The following is a 22,471-nucleotide window of genomic DNA, read 5'->3' as shown; positions in this document are numbered from 1 at the left end:
ATATATATATTGGGATCGAGGTGGTGGGCGGGAGGGGGCACAAGTAAGAAATTTGCAGACTAATGAGAAATGCTTTAGTCACCAAAATATTATACAAAAATAACTTTATAAATTAACATAATTTGAAATGATATGTTAGATTTTAATTTGAGCCATGGCACCCCGTCCCTTTGACAAAATGAAAAACTGGAAAAAGAAAACTATATAATAGTTTGCATCCCTATTTTCGGACCTAGATAAGTTATGAACACGTTTTAAAAATGAGTTTTGCTACTCATCATTTTTAGTACACACAACATTTATTTTACTTTTATTTTAATTTTTTTGTTTAATTTTTTTAAAATTAATTAAATTCTTCTACTCATCATCCATACGTACAATACACATTTTGTAAGAAAAATAAAATAAAATGTAACGTGTTGTGTATCGAGATGATAAGTAAAATTTTACTTTAAAAATTACTTTTTTCTAGTATCAACACACACACACACACACACATATATATATATATATATAATATATCTACTTATATATAAAGTGCGAATGCTTGAAGAACAGTATTTTCGTCTAACATTTTCTCTTCCCATTTTACCCCTGCTTCTATCCTAAATTTTCATTCAGCCTAGATGTACTCCCTCCCTAGACGACAACCCCTCTCCCACCCAAAATAGCTTCCCTCTCTCATGGATTCACCCTCATCAACCCCGTGCCGCCGTGAGGTACCAGCGTCATCACGGACCACCACGGCAGCTCCCCCTCACGCCAGCAACACCATCCCACCGAACCCAGTCCCTCACGGCAGTCCCTCTTCCCCATGCAAGGCCCTCTCTCCTCTCGGGTTCCTCACTTTGCACTACCGTGGAGCCGCCGTCGTTAGCCTCCAGCTCCACCGAGCACCGCCACAGGTCTCCCCTGATCTTCCCCTTCCTCCTCCCCTTGACCCGGAGCCCGTAGCTCCTCCTTAGGCCACGCACGAAACCCACGGGTTTCTCCCCCAAGCGCCGCCCTCAGCCGTTCCCACGGCCACCGCACCACCACCAGAAGCTCCTCCTCCCACTGACGACTTCCCCTAGCCACCCCCATGCCTAGCCGAGCCACCCAGCTCCTCCACGCTCTCTCACTCTCTCATGGGTGTCCTCCACCTCCCAGCCATATCCAAAGTAAATGAATTTCGAAGTTTTTTTTTTTTTTTTTTAATTTGATCTATTATTTGACCAATAATAGATCAAATAAAGATAAATAATTTGCATGCATCTATCTTTCTCTTCTTCTAATGTCAATAATAGATCAAATAGAATAATTAAATTTGCAGTTTTAATGGATTTTTTTTCCATCTTTTAAGATATATTATCAAAATTTATTTATTTATTTTATTTATTAATTTTTACAATATACTATATATCAATTTATCTATTTTTTCCTCATATCATTTAAATATTATATTTTTTTAATAAAAAATCAATAATAAAAGAGAGAAATTAATTTAAAAATTTTATAATGATGAATAATTTCCTCTCCATAATTCATGTAAAAAATACAAAATAAGGAATCAAATATATATAAAAAAAAAAAAAGGTACATTTGAAGGAATCTCTTTATATTTTAAAAAAAATTACATTATAGAGGAGTGCTAAATTACACCATATCTAATACTTTATGAAAAATGCTAAACTCACCGAATGTGGGTCTCGAATTTCTGTTCCAATTCATTTTTTTTTACTTAGTGATTAAAGAAATATTTTTTAGTAATGTTGTGAATTTTTTCATTTTCAAAAAAATATTTTAGAATATAAAAAAATGAATAAAAAAATAAAAAAAAGATTAAAAAACTTTTTTCTAGCTTTCTCGGTTGGTTCTCGAGTTACATCCCTCGGGATGTACCACTACTCTTACTTTATTGGATTCATTTTTTTGGTTACCCAATTTTATCGAATGGTGAGTCCAAGACTTAGAGTTATTGGAATCATTTTCGTTTTTTATTTTTTTAAAAAAAAGAAATATCTGCTCCAAATCTTATATTCTTCACTTTGATTTTAATTCAACCTAAACATGCATACCCACATTAATTATTTCATACACTTAATTCATTTCAACGTATATTAGAAACTATTGTGATTTTGCTTCTTTTTTTTTCTTAAAAGAAATATAAGAAAAGAAAAGAAAAATAGAAAAATAGAATATATATATATATATATATATATATCTTTTAATTGTATTCGATGATTCATAATTTCATACAATAGAAGTGAAAAACCCCACCAGTTAACTTAAATAACATCTTAAGAAGTTGAGGGAAAGTATTTCCAAATGATTTATAAATATATATATACTTTTTTATTTTTTTATTTTTAAATAATAAATTTAACTTATTATATAAATTTATAAATTTATTTTTAAAAAACTTTCTACATGGTTGTCTTACTTCTCAGGAGCTATCATTTCTACGGCATAATCCCACCTACTTTAAGCAATTATGTATTGTAAAAAATAAAAAAATCATACCAAATAATACAATAAATACCCTAAAATAAATTTGACATATTAATATATCTGATTAAAGTCTGTAGAAATAATGGAATGTTATTTTCAATTTTTCAGCACGCAGACATTGAAGAGAGGGAGGGACAAAAAAATCAATAATAATTCATTTCTTTATTGAATTATTTGATTTTTGAGTGATAGCGATAATTTTTTTTAGCAGTGAGCAGGAAATTGATAATTGATAAATTTATTTGTATAAGTAAATAAATAAATAAAGCATGCAGGATTCAGGAGGGATTTGAGCTTTGATATAAAAGAGATAACTCACAGGACAACCCGCATTTGAAATTTAAGATACACAGTGAGCCACCGATGCATGTAGTCAATCTCAAGAGACGCCGGAGGCCTCCCGCAACCCAAATCGGCAACATCTCCTTCACCTTGAAGTTCCACTACATGTCCTGTGCAAATTGTAATAAAGCAACTAGATATGACTACAACGAAAAATTTGTGTGCTATAATTGTAAAAACATGAGCTTCTCATAGCCACGGTAAATCATTTTATCTCATCATTTTAAATGATCATTCCTTACATGATAAATATAACATAGTAATTGTTAAAATTATGCAATTACTAATATTCTCATTAATTTTAGCTAACGAGTCTATTTAGAAGTAGAGGAAGATACTGGATGTATATCGATTGTTATCTTTGCACTGATAGCAAAAGAAATATTGAATTGTACAACTATTGATCTTTTCAAACAAACAGGAGAGGTAGAATGTTTAATACATTATGTCTTTATATTTTTTCATTATTATAGGAGCACCTAACATATTTAGCAAATATTGTAGGTACAGTTTCAGAAAATGAATAGATTATGTACTTGCGTACAGAAATGAATCAACATGGACAACTGCGCTAGAATAAACTCAACGTATTCTCTGTCCATCCAATAAATCAAACTATGTCATAAACACTCAAAATCTCTTCTTCTTAAACTTCTCACTGTTGTAATTATATACGTAAATAATTAAGACACTAAATTGTATGTAAAGTCTATACTTCTTTATTTACTTTATATGTTTTGTTCAATTTTTGTTAAAAAAAAAAAAAAATTCACATTCTCATTTACTATTTTGTATTTTTTTTAATTTTTTCTTTATATTTATCAAGTGGGCATACGTTCAGCGCACGTTGCCCTTGCTAGTATATATAAAAGCGGCAATGCAAAAAGCAACAGTATTTTTTTGTCTCACTTTTTTTTTCCAATTTTGTCCTCTTTTTTTGCTGTTTTTCCGTTTTATCACTTTTTTTTAATATTTTCTTTGCGCTTTTACAGTTTTACCCCTCTTTTTTGTTTGTTTGCTTTTTTAGTCCCTCGGTTTATTTATTTCTTCTATTCGTGGTTTTACGTTTTTGCCAGTCAGTTCCATTAACAATGGCTTCTCAACCATTTTTCCTTCCCGTTCAAATGTAAAGAAAAAAAAACCCCGTTTAGAGGATTCGAGATATAAAAAGGATAGATATAATATCATACACATACATTAAATTAAATCAAACTCAAAACAATCTTCAAAAAATATGTTCAAATCTAAAAAAAGTTAATTCGTTCTGCAAATCCAAACAAAATGCCTTCAAATTTCTATAAATTCAGTAAATAAATCATACCCACACAGATTTGTACAAAAAAACCAATACAAAAAATATCACTCGGACCTTTCTCACACCATTACAAAAAATATCACTCGGATTTGTACAAAAATAAACAAACTCAGAAAGGAAATGATACCCATTTTGTCCCTTCTCTAATATTCCTTCGATGGGCTGTCATGAAAATGCCTATTTACAATATTAACGATAAATAAATAAATCCCTGCCATGAAAAGATTCAAATAAAAATGAAGAAGAATTAGGAGAAGGAGGAAGAAGAGAGCTTCTGATTATTCAAATTTCAAGTTAACAAACCAATGGTAGGCCGTGTGGCAGACAATCAAAAGTGCCATGTTCTCCAAGACAGCAAATTTCCATAATTTCTAGCCACCCAACAAAGCCTTTCACCGAAAAAACAAAGGAAAAAAAAACCCAAAAACCACTCCACAAGGCCACCATAGTCTCCCTTCCAACCAACTCATCTTGCCGAAATCAATCACCGAAGACACCAAGGAGAAGTCGGAACACCACTTGACAACTTCGAAATTATCGACTTTGAATCCAGCCAACCAGATCCACCACGCACGGTATCCCTTTCTTCTTCGTAAGACCTCGCCGATTCCTCCCTCTCTTTTCTTTATTGTGTTTCCTCAACCAAATGAGGAAAAAAAATTTGATATTTTTTTCACTAGAAACTGCTATCGCCATCGATCTCGGCTCAGCCACCAGGAATTCGCCATTCTCTGCCCATTCTCTGCCAGCCACCCACATCTGTCGTCACACCTCCATTTTCCCCTGGTGAGCTTTAAATCCCATTGTCGCACAACTTTCTCTTCTCTAGTCAAGGTGTTTTGGTTCTTTTAGTTTTTTGTCCCTTATATTTCGGATTTCCCTTTTTGATTTTCAGCTTTTCTAAAATGTGCATGCATGCTTTTTGTTATTACAAAAACACCCTTCAACCCATGGCTCTTAGAATTTCGTAAAAGCCTCTTGAAGAATCATTTTGTGTAATTATGTTTGTACCCTTAGGTGTACATGCAGGTCGTATGTTCTAACCCTGGGTCATTTACATGGGATGTGCTTAGATTTTAAATGGGACTTGTGTTTTTAAATTAGGTTTGGCCTTGATGTATGTTCATAAAACCGCTATGATATAGTTTATTATGGCTTTGTTAATTGAATAAATATTTAGCCTATGTATCTGTTTTTTTGCAGAAAATACGCAAGGGATTTAAAGTATATTTGAAAGTATAGTACTAAGCATTAAATTTATGATTAGCCTATAGTATTATGGAGTCTGTTTAATTCCATTGTTTATTTTTTCAGATTTTTGATAAAATTATTATGTTACACCTTAAATAGAAAATCAATGAATATGTTATGAACTTTAGATAATATTAGTATCTATTAATCTTAGTATAATTAAATATTTATTAGATTATTTCTATGGTATGATTTTAATTACTTAGAAAACCACGAAGCGCTTTCTTAGAAAGTAACAAACTGTGTTTAGTGTTTCGTATAAATTTAGAAACACTTCCTTATTTTCATGGTATGAATTTAGTGTTTCGTATAAATAACAAACTACGAAATGAAATTTTAGAAGCAGAGCTACGAGTTAAGTAATTTGCTTATCCACCAAACTTGTATGGACTGTCACTTCTCTTAATTTTGTATTAGGTTTATTTTAATTTATATAAATCTTTGATGTGTTTCAACTTTGTATGAATTTCAATTCTCATTTTGTTGTTCATTGTGGAGTGACAAATAACCACTTTATTCACTTTGATTAAGGATAACTCAATTTATCTCAAACTAATAATTGATAAAACTTAGGTCTTGTTTGGATAATAAGTTGATCTCATTTCATCTTATCTAATTCTTACAATTTTTCCTAACTTCCAAACAAAATATAATAAAAAATAAATTTTTATTTTTTAACCAAGTGCTATGTGCAAGGGGCATCTCCTCACTAGTGTGTGTGTGTGTATATATATAATTTTAATAGTTATCTTAAGAAACTAGGATTCGATATATCAACCACATATGAGACACCATATAACAGTACCAACGGATAAAAGAAGAACGCCGCTTATGGAACTGTAACACCCCGCTCCTCACGGTTAATAACAAAATCATTTTTAAAAATTCTAGGAAGCTAAAGTGCTACTACTAACCTTGACTTAAAAATATTTTCTTATACTTGTGCCAGATACAAAAATTCTATATAATAAATAAAGTTGTTTCGTATTAAAATATTGAAATTATAAATGAGAGTGCGCTGAAGTATTTATTAAAATTTCTCAAAGCCTGTGTTACAAAAATCATTATTTAAAATCGTTATACATGATCTAGGCCACTGTCACGCTTTCCTGGACTAAGTCTCGTCCTGCAATTCTACTCGAACAGTGAAATTATATGCTAAATTAATCTATTATTATTCATTATTATAATAATTCGCTATTATTATACTTGTTATTTATATTATTTATTATTATTTACAAATAATTCATTATTATTTAGTATTAACTTTTATTATTATTTACAAATTATTTTAGATAACTTCATCATCTAAACATAACTTAATTATATGCTAAATTAATCTCACTCGAACAGTAAAATTGGGTATCCTTTACTCTAGAGCCAGAGATATATATCTCTCCTGTGTTCTTTAAACGTTTCGAATAGATTCCAGCTTTAATGGAAGGTTTAGCACAAAATTGAGATGGGATAAGTTGAGATAAAAATTAAAAATTAAATAAAATATTAATAAAATATTATTTTTTAATATTATTATTATTTAAAATTTTTAAAAAAATTAAATTATTTATTATATTTTATATAAATAATTAAAAAATATATAATAGTAAAATAAAATAAAATAATTTTTGTATCAAACGTAACCTTATACAAAAAAAAAAAAAAGGGCCACTAATTAAATCGGGTTGACAAATAAACCCATGACATCATAAGTTGCCTACTTGATGGCTTTGTGTCTGTCCAAGCTGGGCGGAGACTTTGATTTTGGATGGCTGAAGCCTTCGTTTGATCATAAATTATTTTTAACTCATCTCAATTTATTATTATAATTTTTTCAAATTTTAATATAATATATAATAAATAATTCAACTTTTTTAAATTTTAAAATAATAATATTAAAAATTAATATTCTAACAATATTTTATCATATCAACTCAATTCAATTCAATTCATTTTAACATCCAAACTCAATCCTTAATTAAAAGAGTATTGGTAGAGAACGGTCCCGGTTCAGTAGCCCCGCGGCGCACCATTGATTTGACGTCCCTTTTTATTTTTTTTTCTTCTGACTTTGCATAGTCATGTTTTTTAGGAAAAATTTCTAATCCATACATTTAATGCAAAGTTATGTAAAGTTTCTAATTCTTTCAATTTTAGGAAAAAATTTAATTTTTTGTTTTATAACAACCTCTCTCTTTTATCTGATTTCCTGTTTTAGGAAAATGTTTTAGAATATGAACAGTAACTCTTTAAATATGAAGAGTTACTATTCATCTCTAAATCATTTATTTATAGATATTTTATTCTAATAAATAAAATAATTTTTTTCTTCCAATCATCTACATCACTTTCTTATCTCATGCTCATATTTATTATAGTTGTAAGTATTAATTTTAAAAATAATTTAAATAATTACAAAAATGTAAAAATAATTTTAAAAATATTATCGTACTAGCAAAAAATGAATTTAAATTTTTGTTTAAAATATTCGCTATATAGAGAGTAATAGTTCAAAAATAAGAAAAAATATATAATAGTAAATAGCTAAATTTGTAAATGAAAGTGAGAGAAAAAAGTAATAAAAAAATATTATTTTAATAGAATAGAGAAATGATAGGGAATGAGATGTAGAATGCTTTTGAAAGATGAATAAAATTTAAGAAAAAAATTAAAAATGTATTTTTTAGCTATATTTTCGAAAAATTTATAAAGAACTCAATATGAATAATCTAATAGCGCCAATTACATGAGTTAACGCCAAAACAAAATCTAATTCCATTATCCAAGTTGAACTTTACCATAAAAAGTAAGAGAATTGTCCAGTTGCACCAAAACAAAATCGTTTGCTCTTTCTTCCAAAAAGGCCCCTGAGTTTATCTCCAATAAAGACATCATTTTTTACTTCAAACTTGACATTTTTAGGTGCATCCCGTGCTAGCGTAACCGGTGCCGTTTCCCAGAGTTAATTCTAATTAAAAATTCTGGGAGATTTTGGCCGTGTTGGCCTATATAAAGCAGCTGGGCGAATTATTCGACCAAGTCCATCGTCAACTCAGCATTGCTTAAGCTAAACTCTCTCCATTATAAATAATATAAGCATTTCCTTCTGAAGCGTCAATTCATCTTCCCATTGATCCAGATATCATGAAGTCTGCAGCTTTTAATAAAATGCATCATGAGAGACGGTCTGCCAATTATAAGCCAAATATTTGGAAATACGATTTCCTGGAATCTCTTAATAGCATTTACGATGTGAGCATCATTCCCAGCCATATTTAATTTTATGCTAACAGTTCTTGTTACTATATAGTCTTAATTAACGTGCTTGTATAATTTGATGGTAGTTTCAGCAATTTCCATATTTGGAACGATAATGTTTTGCAGGGACCAGAACATAAAAGACGGGCAGAGAAGTTGATAGAGGACGTAAGAATTATATTTGGGGTAGCGGTTGACTCAGAGGCAAAGTTGGAGCTGATTGACAGCGTGCAGAAGTTAGGGTTAGCCACCCACTTTGACATGGAAATCAAGGCGGCGCTAGACACCATGGCATCCATCAACAAGAACAATCAGAGTCCAGGAGAAGAGGGTCCTTTATACGTTACTGCTCTGTGTTTTAAGCTTCTCCGGCAGCATGGCTATGGTGTTTCACAAGGTAATTATAAATGGTTATAATATTTTAGGTATGCAACTTCCACACATTTATTTAAAAAAATATGTAAAAATAGAGTCCACAGTAAAAATGTGATCAGTCTTCTCGTGTGGATACCAAATGCATTCCCAATTACTAATTATTATTCATTGAACTCCGATGCATTACGTGGAACCCACATCAGATATGTTTAGCGGCTTCATGGATGAAAAGACGGGAACGTTCAGGAAAAGCAAACACGAAGATATCAAAGGAATGCTGGAGCTTTTGGAGGCCTCGCATCTAGCTTTAGAAGGTGAGGACATTCTGGATGAGGCTAGAGAATTCTCAACCACAACTCTCGAAGAAGCCATTCCCAATTTAGACGGTCACCGTGCGAAGCAGGTGGCTCATGCTTTGGAGCTTCCCTCACAAAGGAGGGTGCAGTGGTTTGACGTCAAATGGCACATCTACGTCAAGGAGAAAGACCGGCACACGAACGCTATTTTACTTGAACTTGCTAAACTAAATTTCAACGTAAATCAAGCCACACTCCAAAAAGATCTGAAGGAATTGTCTAGGTAATTACAAAAGATATATACTTATATTAATGTACCAATTAAGGATTAGAACTTATTTGTTGGTTTTTTTTTTTTTTTTTGTCATTTAGGTGGTGGAGGAATCTGGGCCTCAGAGAGAGCTTGAGTTTTGCAAGAGACAGGCTGGTCGAAACGTTCATCTGCTCAGTGGGGTTTGCTTTTGAGCCTGAGAACAGATGTTTCAGAAAATGGCTTACTAAAGTCCTCATTCTAGTTGCGATAATTGATGATGTTTATGACGTTTATGGCACGTTGGAAGAATTAACACACTTCACCAATGCAGTAACTAGGTTAGTATCAATTAATGCAATCATGCATGCATGGTTGTTCTATAATCATGTAAAGAATTCTAATCTCAACATGTTAAATTCAGGTGGGATGTCAGGGAAACTCAACAGCTTCCAGAGTGCATGAAGACTTGCTTCCTAGCACTCTACAATACAGTCAATGAATTCGTTAATGAAGTTCGAAGAGAGAAGGGTTGGGACCCATTATTACCTCATCTAAAGAAAGTGGTACGTACTCACCTGTTCATTTCCTATACTTTGAACATCTTCCATGGATAATTTATTAAGATCATCGATATTGGAACAAGAATTTAAATCTCTTAATTAATATTCTTGCGTTTAATAGTGGGCAGGTTTTTGTAACGCATTATTTGTGGAAGCAAAGTGGTACAACACGGGCTACACTCCATCTCTAGAGGAATATCTTAGCAACGCATGGATTTCATCATCCGGCTCTGTGCTTTTGGCCCATGCTTTTTTCTGTCTAGAGCACAAGGTAACTGAGGAGTACGAAAACTTTATGGAGAAAAAGAAAGAACTTCTGTATAATTTGTCCATGATAATTCGGCTCTGCAATGATCTTGGAACATCATCGGTACGTAAGATCAACTGTTTCAATCCATTAAATTAAGGTTAAAGAGAAACTTAGAAATATATATGACTCCTTTCCTAATTGTTCATTCATTATTCTTTGGTACAATCTATGACTTTGGGACCAGGCTGAAGTGGAAAGAGGCGATGCTCCTTCATCAATCCTGTGTTATATGAGAGAAGAGAATGTTTTAGAAGAAATAGCTCGGAAGCATATCGAAGGAATGATAAACAGAACTTGGAAGAGATTAAATGGGCAATGCTTCACCCAATTGCCCACTTTGCAACCATTTATCAATATGGCAACGAATATTGCTCGTGTGGTGCACGGCCTTTATCGCCACGGAGATGGGTTTGGAGTTCAAGATGGAGAGACTCGGAACAACATCCAATCTTTACTTGTTGAGCCTCTACTCATGCTCTATTGAGTTGAGATTGCTTTAATTTTGAAAAGAATAATTCTACTTATCATCCTCAAACACCACACGCTACATTTATTTTAATTTTTTTTATTTATTTTTCTTATAATAAATATGTAGTGTATGGATGATAAGTAGAACAACTCAATTAGTTTAACAAGAATAAAATAAAATAAAAAATAATTTTAAAATATATAAATGTGTGGTGTGGGATGATGTATAGCATCCCTCTTTTGAAAAACATTAGTGGATCAACGAATAGCATTACCCCAAGAAAAATTTTACTTATCACCTTTTACACCACATATCAATATGTAATTTGTTATTTTTGTCATTTTATGTAAATACACATATATTGATATGTAAACATATATATTAATAAAGAAAAGATATTTACAATCGTGAATTATACAATCGAGACGTAATCACTTTAAAAAAAGTGAATAAAATATGAGATCTATGTAAAAAAATTTAATTTTTTAATATTAAATCTCACTCTTTTTTAAAATGATTACTCGTCGTTTATATAATTTATAATTATATAAAAAATTACTCATATTAATATATAATGTAAAAATGCTCATGAGTAGCATCTCTGTACCCCAAACCTCTAAAATTTTCTGTGAAGTACTCTACAATGTTTATTTAAAGTTTAATTAATGCTAGACGAAAAACAATAATTAATGCTACGGTTGACTTTGCCTTATCTCCCTACTATTTGAACTGCGATTTATACCGGCGAAGTGTAATGGGTCGATTCGCTCTGAGCGTAGAGAAGTTTTGGAACTTTAGGACTTTATCATTTTATCTAATTATTATAATTTTTTTAAATTTTACATAAAATAAAATATATAATTTAATTTTTTTTAATTTTAAAATAAAAATAATTTCAAAAAAAATATTTTAATAATATTTTATTTAAATTTTAATTTTAATTTCAACTCATATCATCTCATTTCATTTCATTTGTTAAAATAAACGAGACATTAATCGGTATAAATCAATTTTAAAAATTTAATAAACGATAGGAAACAATTCATCATCAAAATTAAAATTTTTAGTTGTTTCAATTTCAGTTCAATCCGATTTGAGTTTTCCGGTTTACTATTTACACATACATAAGATTAGTCTTATAATTTTTTTTCTAAATTTAATTATTAGAATTTAATATTTATTATTAACAATTAATAAACTCATAGTATCTAATTATATAACTAGTATGGTATAAGTACTTTCTAACTTATTAGTTATAAGATTAATAGACATTAATAATAAGATTTTTATCTTATATTAATTAGTAATTAGTATATAATATATAATATAACATAATATAAAAACCTATATAAATTTTTTTAAATATAATATAAAACATTAAAAGAATATATATATCCATTCAATTCAAACCGATTTTCAAGATATAAAAAGGGATACCAAACTGATTTAGTACCCATTTCAAACAGGTTTATTCAGCCGAATTTCAAGATTTTGTTATAAGTAATGTTAGATATAATCGTGGAATGCGTAAACGCTATACAATCTTTTTGAAAAAAAACATGGTCTACTATATTTAAAAAATTAGTTTTTGAGTAATACTAGATACAGTCGTAAGTTGTGCAAGCGCTGCACCCCCTTTTGAAAATGAGTAGAGTGCACTATTAAAAAATTAATTTTTTTCATGTGAATCTGATATTTATTCACTATTTTTAAAATGAGTGCATGACGTTTGCGCATTCTATAACTGTAAATATAATTTCTTTTAATTTTTTATGTCAATCCCATATTTAATCACTAATTTTTAAAAAAAATTTATAATATTTACATACTTCACAATTATAAATATCATTTCTTTCTTTTATATCCCAAATCTTGGGGAAATGGTGGGTCTCAAGAAATGCATTGTAATAGAAAGGGACATATGGAAAATGGGGACCATGACAATGAGCTGCCACATGACAGCAATGTGGAAATGCATGGCACAAAAGAGAAGCTGCATTGCAGCAGGCCACTCACAGTGGCAGTACAACCTATTCACAGCAACACTACATGATAGAGGAATTGATATGATTCACTACACACCTATAACATTCACACACATGTACATGAATTTATATATATATTCATGTATGTATATATATATATATATATATATTCATGTATGTATATATATATATACACTACTCCTTTGTATGTCGGGTACCTTGAATGAGAATCAGGACATCCTTTGCATTTCTTCTTCATTTCAGCTTCTTGTTTCTCTTCTAACATGGTCAGGGGTGTAACCGGTCTAGTTTGTTCTAATTTTATATTTTTAAGAACCAATTCTGCATCGATTATTCCCTTAAACCGATACTTTCAATTTTACTGGTTTAGGTCTAATTCGGTCCAATTTTTCAATTTTAATATACTATATTATATAATATATATATATATATATATAATAGTATATTATAGTATATAATACTATAGTGATAATATATTGTAATTGTTAAGAGCATCCCCATTAGGTTTCCTAAAACCACTTTTTTCCTATAATTTGAAGAAAAATCTAGAAAATACTCTCAAAACCTCTCTCCATCCGGATCCCTATTTTAGGGAAAAGATTAGGGAATGAATAGTGGTTCCCCAAATCACTATAGAGAACCACTATTCATTCTCTAAATCACTTTTATCAATATTTTATTCATTTCAATTAAATTAATTCTTCTTCCAATCATCTACACTTTCTCTCATACTTATATTTGTTATAGTTTTAAATAATAGTTTTAAAAATAATTTAAATAACTACGAAAATATAAAAAAAATTAAAAATATTAAAAATAATTTAAATTTTTATTTAAAATATTCACTAGAGTAATAGTTCAAAACATAAAAAAAAAAATATTAAGTAGTTAAATTTGTAAATGAAAGTGAGAGAAAAAAGTAATAAAGAAAGAATAGAGAAATATTATTTTAATAGAATAGGGAATGGATAGTGAATGAGATGTAGAAGGTTTTTGAAAGATGAGTAAAATTTAGGAAAAAATTTTAGGGAATGTACTTTTTAACTAAATTATAGGAAATTTTATAGGGAACCCAATGTGAATGCTCTTATAGACTATAGTGATATATTATATTATAGACTATAGTAATATATTATAATATATAATATAGTCTAGAAGATTTTAAAATTTAATATTATATTAATTAGTAATTTATTATATAATACAAAACTAATTTATATATAATTATATATTATATATAAAAATTATATACAATATAAAAAATTATAATATATATATATATGAACCGGTCCAATTCGGTTCAATTCAATTTTAGAAAAGGAAAAACCCACCGGTTCACTATTTTTTTTTACACCCCTAAACATGGTATCAGAGTAGGAATAGTTTACTACTATTCTTCTTCTCCTCTTCCTCTTCTTCTATAAGCCATGACCTCCTCTTCTTCCTCTTCTTCAATCTATAAGCCATAACCTCCTCTTCTTCCTCTTCCTCTTCTTCTTCTCCTACGTACTGAAGATCCAAACAGCCCATTCTTCTTGCATCACAGTGAAAATGCAAACAATGTCATTGTTTCACCACCCTTAACTGGCTCTAACTATATTTCTTGGAGCAGATCTTTTCCACTCTCTATTTCAATAAAAAACAAATTAGGTTTCTTGGATGGAACCATTCCCACTCCTAACCTATCAGACCCCTCATATGTGTCATGGTTGCGATGCAACAACATCCTCCTTGCTTGGATTTTAAATTCTGTTTCCAATGACATTGCCTCTAATGTGTTTTTCCTGACCTCAGCTAAACAGATATGGGACAAACTCAAGAAGCGTTTTGCACAACCTGATGAAGGTAGGATATATCACCTTCAACACAAGCTTAGTGGCATTGTTCAAGGGCATCTCTCAGTAAGTGACTACTTCACACAGCTTAATGTCATTTGGGAAGAACTGCATACCTATAGACCTCTCCCTTGTTGCTCTTGTGGTTTATGTACCTGTGATCAATGTTTTGAAATCGTACCGGTGACTAATTTGGTCAAGACATTAAACGAGATATTTGGGAACCGGTATAGTTTTAAATACTATTTCAGAATAGTCTATATATGAATAAATTATATATATAAATTATATTTCAAAATAAAAGTCTATATATGAATAAATTATATATAAATATATATAAATTATAAATAGTTTAGTATGAATTAGGGGTCAAAAAATGAGCTAGCAGTTTGAAGAAATGAAAAAAAAAAAAAAAGTAAAGGCCGAAATATAGGCCAGTACGGGCAGAAACGGCCGAAATTTTGACCAATACAAAACTATACCCTTCTCTGTACCAGCTATGCCACAGAAATGACATATTTCGACCGTATCGGTCGGTACATTACGAAATTCAAAACTTTGCCTGTGATGCTTTAAAGAATGTTGGTGAAGTTCAAAAAAAGGATTATGTGTTTAAGTTTTTGATAGGTTTAAACGATAACTATAATGTTGTTAGAGGACAAATTATTTTGTTGAGTCCCTTACCCTTTCTAGACAACATTTTCACTGATTTTACAAGAGGATAGGCAGAGGGAAGCAAGAAACATAGTCTTACCTACCACAGAACCCTCTACCCTACTTGTTTATCAAACTCCCTCAAAGAAAAATGAGAAAACATATTTAGTTTGTAACCATTGTGGGAAGATAGGACACACAAAGGATAAATGTTACAAACTAATAGGGTTCCCACCCAATTTCAAATTTACCAAATCCAAGTTTGGAAATGTTTCTGGAATTCCAGCTGCACCTTATTCTGCAAACCAGGCTGCTCTTAGTGGTTCTTGTGTGGTTCAAATTGCTGCTTCAGGTCATGAAACACCTGCTCCAAGTGCTTCTCAGTTGACCCTCTCTCAAGCACAAGCACAACACCTTATGGCTCTTGTCAATGCTCAATTCCCTCAACTAAACTTGGGACAGAGTAAACCACTGCTGCATACCCTTGCACCTCCTTCACCAGCCATTTCTGAACCTAATCCTCCAATTACATCTTACTCAAACTTAGCAGGAAATCATCACTGTTTCTCTAGTTTTAGCATACCTCATAACCCTTCTCTTTTCAATGTCAAAAATCATGACAAACTCACTTCATTTTCACAACATCAGCATGCTAATTTTCATAACACACCATGGATCATGGACACAGGAGCCACTAATCACATGGTGTAACACCCAAGCCCAACAACGAAACACGTGTTTGAATTTTTTTGGAGGAAAAGCCCATTTGAGTTTTAGCGAGCTTTAAAAAAAAAAAAAAAGGTTACGGGCCAAGATTTATATTGATGGAATATGGACTTTATTAGGTTTGATATTTAGGTTTAATTCAGTTAATATTTTATGGAACAAGTGAGATTCTTATTTTATTTGGTAACGAGCCCGACATAGTTATAGAGCGAATTAGACTAGTTTGAATGTTAAGTCAAGCCCAAATACTTTGAAACGAGCCCTAAAGCTCAAGCCGGTGAGATCACGCCATGCACGCTTCTTCCTTTTTTTATTTTTTTTCTCTAGGATTTCAACCACCTATTTAGGCATCATCTCATGCACTTAGAATCTCCCTCAACTAGGGTTACTCTTGTCGTCAGTTTTCTCCACGACATGCATGTTCCTATCCCCACGATATTCACGGAAATAGCGAGATTTACATTCAAGATTATGCAGTTTTTCTCCCTCACTTTTCCTCTAGGATTTTTCTTTTAATCAGCTATAAATATGCATGTTTTCCTCCCATGCATTGGTGAAACCACCACTGCCATAAACCACAGACCCACGTTGTCGTGACTTAAAGCCTCCCGCCGCTGCATCTGGACGGATAGAGAGAAAAGGGAGCAAAGCCACGGTTCACTACACGCGGTAGTCCACTGCCCAACCCCATGAAGGAACTACAACCACCACGTTATCTCTATTTCCACCCCAAAACTGCCAGCCTCCATCTCATGTAACTACCCTCTCCCCACCGCGAACCACCCCAGTGCATAGCTTCTCCTCCTACGGATCCCGTGAACCAACCACTCCCCACGCACGTTCAACGACTTTTAACCACCACGTCGCAGCCTCCTCCCTTTGATCAGCCATCGTGCAATGAAAACATCCTCCACAAAGTTCCCCACGCCTCTGTGCTTAGCCACCGAAAGGAAAATTTGGACTGTTGTGCTCTGCTTTTGCACACCCAAAACAGTGGAAGTGTTCCTCCCACCTTAAACCACTGCACTCACCCTCCACCGAGAGCTCCATCACGTTGAGGCCCACAGAAATCACCGTGGCCACTCATTTTCCGTCGCATGCCTATCGGTAAGCCACCAACAACACCTCCATGTCACTCTCTCTCGGCTTACTCTCTATCTCCCTCACGTTTTACTCTCTCACCGTGTTACTCTCTCCCTCTCTCTCTATCTCCCTCACTGTGTTACTCTCTATCTGATCTGGAAAAGATTGAATATGAGTTTTTTTCTTGAAAGTTTTGATGAAATAAAAATGTTCTGATGCATGAAATCTAAAAGTTTTTGTTGTGAATAAATGAAGATGTTTTGATTATGTTTATTCCGAACATGTGAAATTATCTGAAACTGTTCAGTATTTGGTTTTTTATATGATGTGGCATTAGAAAACTTGGCATGAGATTCTGATTAATTCTGATTCTGATGTTTCTATTCTATTCTGATATGGCCCAACCACGAGTGATAATAGTGGATACGGCTCAACCACGGGTTATAATAATGAGTATAGCTATTGCACAAGTTATAATTGTGGTTTATAACCCTATCACGGGGGTTAAACATGGTATATGTCCCGCTATGATACTCTGATATGATAAAGATGAGGTCTTAGATTCTGATATGCCAAAAGATTTTTGAATAAAAATGTTTTTTCTGAAAGTTTTGTTTTGATGTTTTCCTAATATGTTTTGATATTTGCATTCTGAAAGTAAATGTTTCTGTTTTTACATTCTGATAGTGAATATTTTGTTCCGCATTCTGAATTCTGAAAATGATAATGTTTACACACTGATATATATTCTCTGCTTACTGAGTTGTTGATAACTCACCCCTTATCTCCATAATATTTTTCAGATAATTTTGATGCCTCAGCTGGAAGTCAAGAGTAGGAAATATTAGCATGGTTTGATGATCATAAAGGAATAAATGCCAGAGGGTACAAGTTTTTATTGGAGAATCTTATTTAATAGGTTGATGATTTTATGTTATTTGGTATTTGGAGTTATGGATATTTCTGAATCTTTATGGAGTTTTTTTTAAATTATTTCATTGAATTACTTATTTGGTATTCTGGTGGAAGAACATATATATTTGGTTTGAATAAATGGATTTGTATTTTAATAGAGAATTTGGAGTTTATAAACATGTTATGAGAGATGGTTTTAGGTTACAAAAGCTAACTCTCCTGACTTCCGGAAACGGAACGTTACACATGGTGTGCTCTACATCATTCTTTACTAACTTTTCCTGTTGCATTCAAGCCTTTGTACAACTTCTTAATGGCACAAAGGCTCAAGTCACACACATAGGCACTATTAAGATTCCCTATTTCTTAATGATGTCCTATGTGTTGTTCTCTCATTCACATTCAATCTCATCTCAGCCAATAAACTCACTCAAAGACTAGATACATGTCTATTTTGCCTAAATGATCTTTGCTTCAATCAGGTCCTCTCTTCATGGATGACGATTAAACTTGCTAAATTTCATGCTGGTCTCTATTACCTACTGCATTCACCACCTGCCAGCACCAACATCCCATCTTCAAGTCTATCTAGTCCAACTCGAATCAATCAAGCTGTTGTACATCAAGATTTCAACCTATGGCACTTTAGATTAGGACATTTATCTTCACAAAGAATGAATTTAATTCATTCCCATGTACCTAATGTAAAGTCCAAGGACCAATCTCATTGTACAGTTTGTCATTTAGCTAAACAAAAACATCTTTCCTTTCCTTCAAGTGTTTTCAACAACTCATTTCTTTTTTATTTAATACATTGTGATATATGGGGCCCATACTCTCAAGTTTCCCTTCAAGGATTTCATTACTTTTTAACTATTGTTAATGACTATTCTAGAGTTACTTGGATTTTTTTAATGAAACTGAAATCATGCACAAGATCTCTCTTGCAATCTTTTTTTTATCTCATACAAACTCAATTCAATAGCAAGATTAAGAAAATCAGAACTGATAATGGACTTGAGTTTGATATGGCTGATTTTTACAAAACACATGGCATCATTCACCAAAAATCATGTGTATACCCCTCAACAAAATGGTGTTGTCGAGAGGAAACACCAACATCTCTTGAATGTTGCCCGAACTCTCCTTTTTCAAGCATCATTACCCACCCAATTCTAGGGAGATGCCATCTTAACTGTAACTTATATCATTAACAAAATTCCCACACCCCTCCTTTCCAACAAATCCCTATATGAAATGTTTTTTTCATCACCAACTTCCTACACTCACCTTAGGGTATTTGGCTGTCTATGTTATGCTAGCACTTCCAAACAAAACAGAAGCAAGTTTGAACCTAGAGCTAGACCTTGCCTTTTCTTGGGTTACCCTGCTAATGTCAAGGTTACAAACTCTATGACATTGAGACTCATTCCACCTTCATCTCTAGAAATGTCCTCTTTCATGAATCTGTTTTTCCTTTCAAATCTTCCACCTCTACTCCCTCTTCAGATAATAATATTCTTTCCTCCTTTCCGCTAAATTTGGTCCTACCTCCTGCACCACCAGATGACTTCTTTTCCACAAAATCTCCCCACATTCACTCCCCCACAATCTGAAACACCCTCTTCACCTGCTACCTCATCCACTCCTTCATCTCCTTCACCTAATCATAATATCATTGCTAATCCTCTCCCTCTTCAAAGGTCCACCTGAAATAGAAACCAACCTACTTATCTCCATCAATATCACTACCAAATTGCAGAATCTCAACCCTCACTCCCTCTTCAACAATTCATCCCCTCAATGATTACTTAACTTACACAAATCTCTCTCCATCTTACAAATCATTTTCTGTTTCCCTATCATTGCTCCATGAACCCAAGTCCTATAGTGAAGTTGTAAGATTTAAGCATTGGCAAGATGCCATGAAAGATGAACTCAATGCTTTAGAGGAAAACAACACTTGGACTATCACCAACTTATCCCCAACAAAACTACAATTGGTTGCAAATATGTCTACAAAGTCAAACTCAAATCAGATGGATCTTTTGGAAGGAACAAAGCAAGACTTGTGGCTAAAGGGTACACTCAAAAAGAAGATTTTGACTTCCAAGAAACTTTCAGTCCAGTTGCCAAACTCACCACAGTTCGTGTCTTCCTGCCCTAGTAGCTATGCAAAACTGGTCACTATTTCAAATAGATGTCCACAATGCTTTTCTACATAGAGATCTTGATGAGGATATTTATATGGAATTACCTCCAGGTTACCACATCAAGAGTGAGTAGATTGAGGGGGGAAACTGGTCTGCAAATTAAATAAGTCTTTCTATGGACTTAAACAAGCATCTAGGCAATGGTTCTCAAGATTTTCCAATTCACTCAATACCATTGGATTCTATCAATCCAAATTTGACTATTCTTTATTTACTAAAGTTAGTCACAGTGGATTTATAGCACTCTTAGTCTATGTAGATGACATCATAGTTGGTAGTGACTCTCAAGAAGAAGTTGATTCACTCAAGGCTTACATTCATAGCAAGTTCAAAATCAAAAACCTTGGACCTCTTAAGTATTTCCTAGGATTAGAGGTTGCTAGGTTCTCATCTGGAATTAATCTTTGCCGAAGGAAATACACCCTCGAAATACTAGAAGATGCAAGGTTACTTGGCACAAAGACAACTTCTACACCCATTGAACTGAACCACAAATTGAGCCACACCACAGATGAACTTCTCCAAGACCCTACAACTTATAAAAGACTCATTGGAGGGTTAATTTACTTAACCATCACTAGACCAGACATCACCTATGCTGTAAATGTTCTAAGCCAGTTCATGGACAGACCCTCACAATCTCATTTGCATTCAGCCTATAGGATTCTCAAGTACCTCAAAGAATCTATAGGTCAAGGCATTTTCTTGTCATCCAAATCATCTCTACATCTAAAGGCATATAGTGACTCTGATTGGGCTGCTTGCCCCAAGACTAGGAGATCTGTTACAGATTTTTGCATATTTATTGGAGACTCACTAATAAGTCGGAAATCTGAGAAACAAGTAACAGTTTCTAGATCTTCAGCTGGGGCAGAGTACAGGGCACTATCTTCTACAAGTTGTGAAATCATATGGCTCTTTGGTTTGTTAAAGGAATTCAATGTTGATCATGCACAATCTGCTCTCCTATTCTATGATAACCAGGCAGCCATTCACATTACAAAGAACCTAATTTTTCATGAGAGAATTAAGCATATAGAACTAGACTGCCATTTTGTTAGAGAGAAAGTCCTAGTTGGGATCATCACACCTATGCACACATCCTCAAAATTCCTGTTGGTAGATATCTTTACTAAGGCCTTACCAGTTTCTAATTTCTAATTTTTGTTCTCAAAATGAAAATTGTTAATATCTATGCCCATTTTAAAGGGGAGTCTCACGGAATGCTATATAATGGAGAGGGACATATGGAAAATGGGGACCATGATAGTGTGCTGCCACATGACAGCAATGTGGAAATGCATGGCACAAAAGAGAAGCTGCACTGCAGCAGGCCACTCAGAGCGGCAGTACAACCTATTAACAACAGCACTACATGATAGAGGAATAGATACAATGCACTACACACTTGTAACATTCATAAACGTGTACATGAATATTATTTGTAATTCTCTAGAGGATAAAACTAGCTAGCTTTCTGTTTATTTTCTGCAGTATGTATATATATACACTAGTCTTTTGTATGTAGGGTACCTTGAATGAGAATCAAAAAATCTGCTGCATTTCTTCTTCATTTTAGCTTCTTGTTCCTCTTCTAACAGGTGTCAAGCAGCACTGCTGCATACGGGCAGAAATAGTGCCTAAATGCGCATCCCTTTGTCATCAATCATTTACTTTATCTAAAAAAAATAAAGTTGGAAGGAAGACGAAGAAAGGAAAACACCCCAGACTTACCATTTTTCTCTTGGCTTCGTTTCTCTCTTGGTGTTGTCTCTCTTGGTTTCGTTTCTCTCCCGCTCTTATCGTAGCAGAGTCTCAGATCTGTGTAGCTCCATCATTGTTGATTAGTTGTAGCAACCCATGCCATCTTCGGCTGCTACCCACATTTTGGCTTCGAATCTGGTAAGAAGTTTAGAAGCTTCTTTTTTTTTTTATCTTTCTTTTCTCTGACTATGGGACTGTGTGAGTGTGAGTTGTGAAATTTGTCAAACGATTGGGTCCCCACCATGGGGTAGAGACGTAAGAAATTGGATACTGGGCATGGAGCTTGAAGCCCTGTTAACTTCTCCTTTTTGGTTGTTGAATGCATTCGAGCCCCTGAGAAAAAGCCAATTCATTGCAGG

General features: G+C 32.9%; 1 protein-coding gene across 1 annotated transcript; it reads left to right on the top strand.

Annotated features, from left to right (window-relative positions):
* Positions 1-8,539: 8,539 nt before the first annotated feature.
* LOC121267029 (alpha-farnesene synthase-like) lies at positions 8,540-10,931 on the top strand. Its single transcript, XM_041170913.1, has 7 exons — positions 8,540-8,647; positions 8,780-9,050; positions 9,232-9,607; positions 9,697-9,915; positions 9,999-10,140; positions 10,259-10,507; positions 10,632-10,931. Exons 1-7 carry the CDS (start codon positions 8,540-8,542, stop codon positions 10,929-10,931), a joined length of 1,665 nt encoding a protein of 554 aa, XP_041026847.1.
* The last annotated feature ends 11,540 nt before the right edge of the window (positions 10,932-22,471 follow it).

Source organism: Juglans microcarpa x Juglans regia, chromosome 5S (genome assembly GCF_004785595.1).
Source record: "Juglans microcarpa x Juglans regia isolate MS1-56 chromosome 5S, Jm3101_v1.0, whole genome shotgun sequence".
NCBI lineage: Eukaryota > Viridiplantae > Streptophyta > Magnoliopsida > Fagales > Juglandaceae > Juglans > Juglans microcarpa x Juglans regia.
Note: the sequence above shows the minus strand (reverse complement) of the source record. Positions and strands in the feature narration are given on the sequence as shown.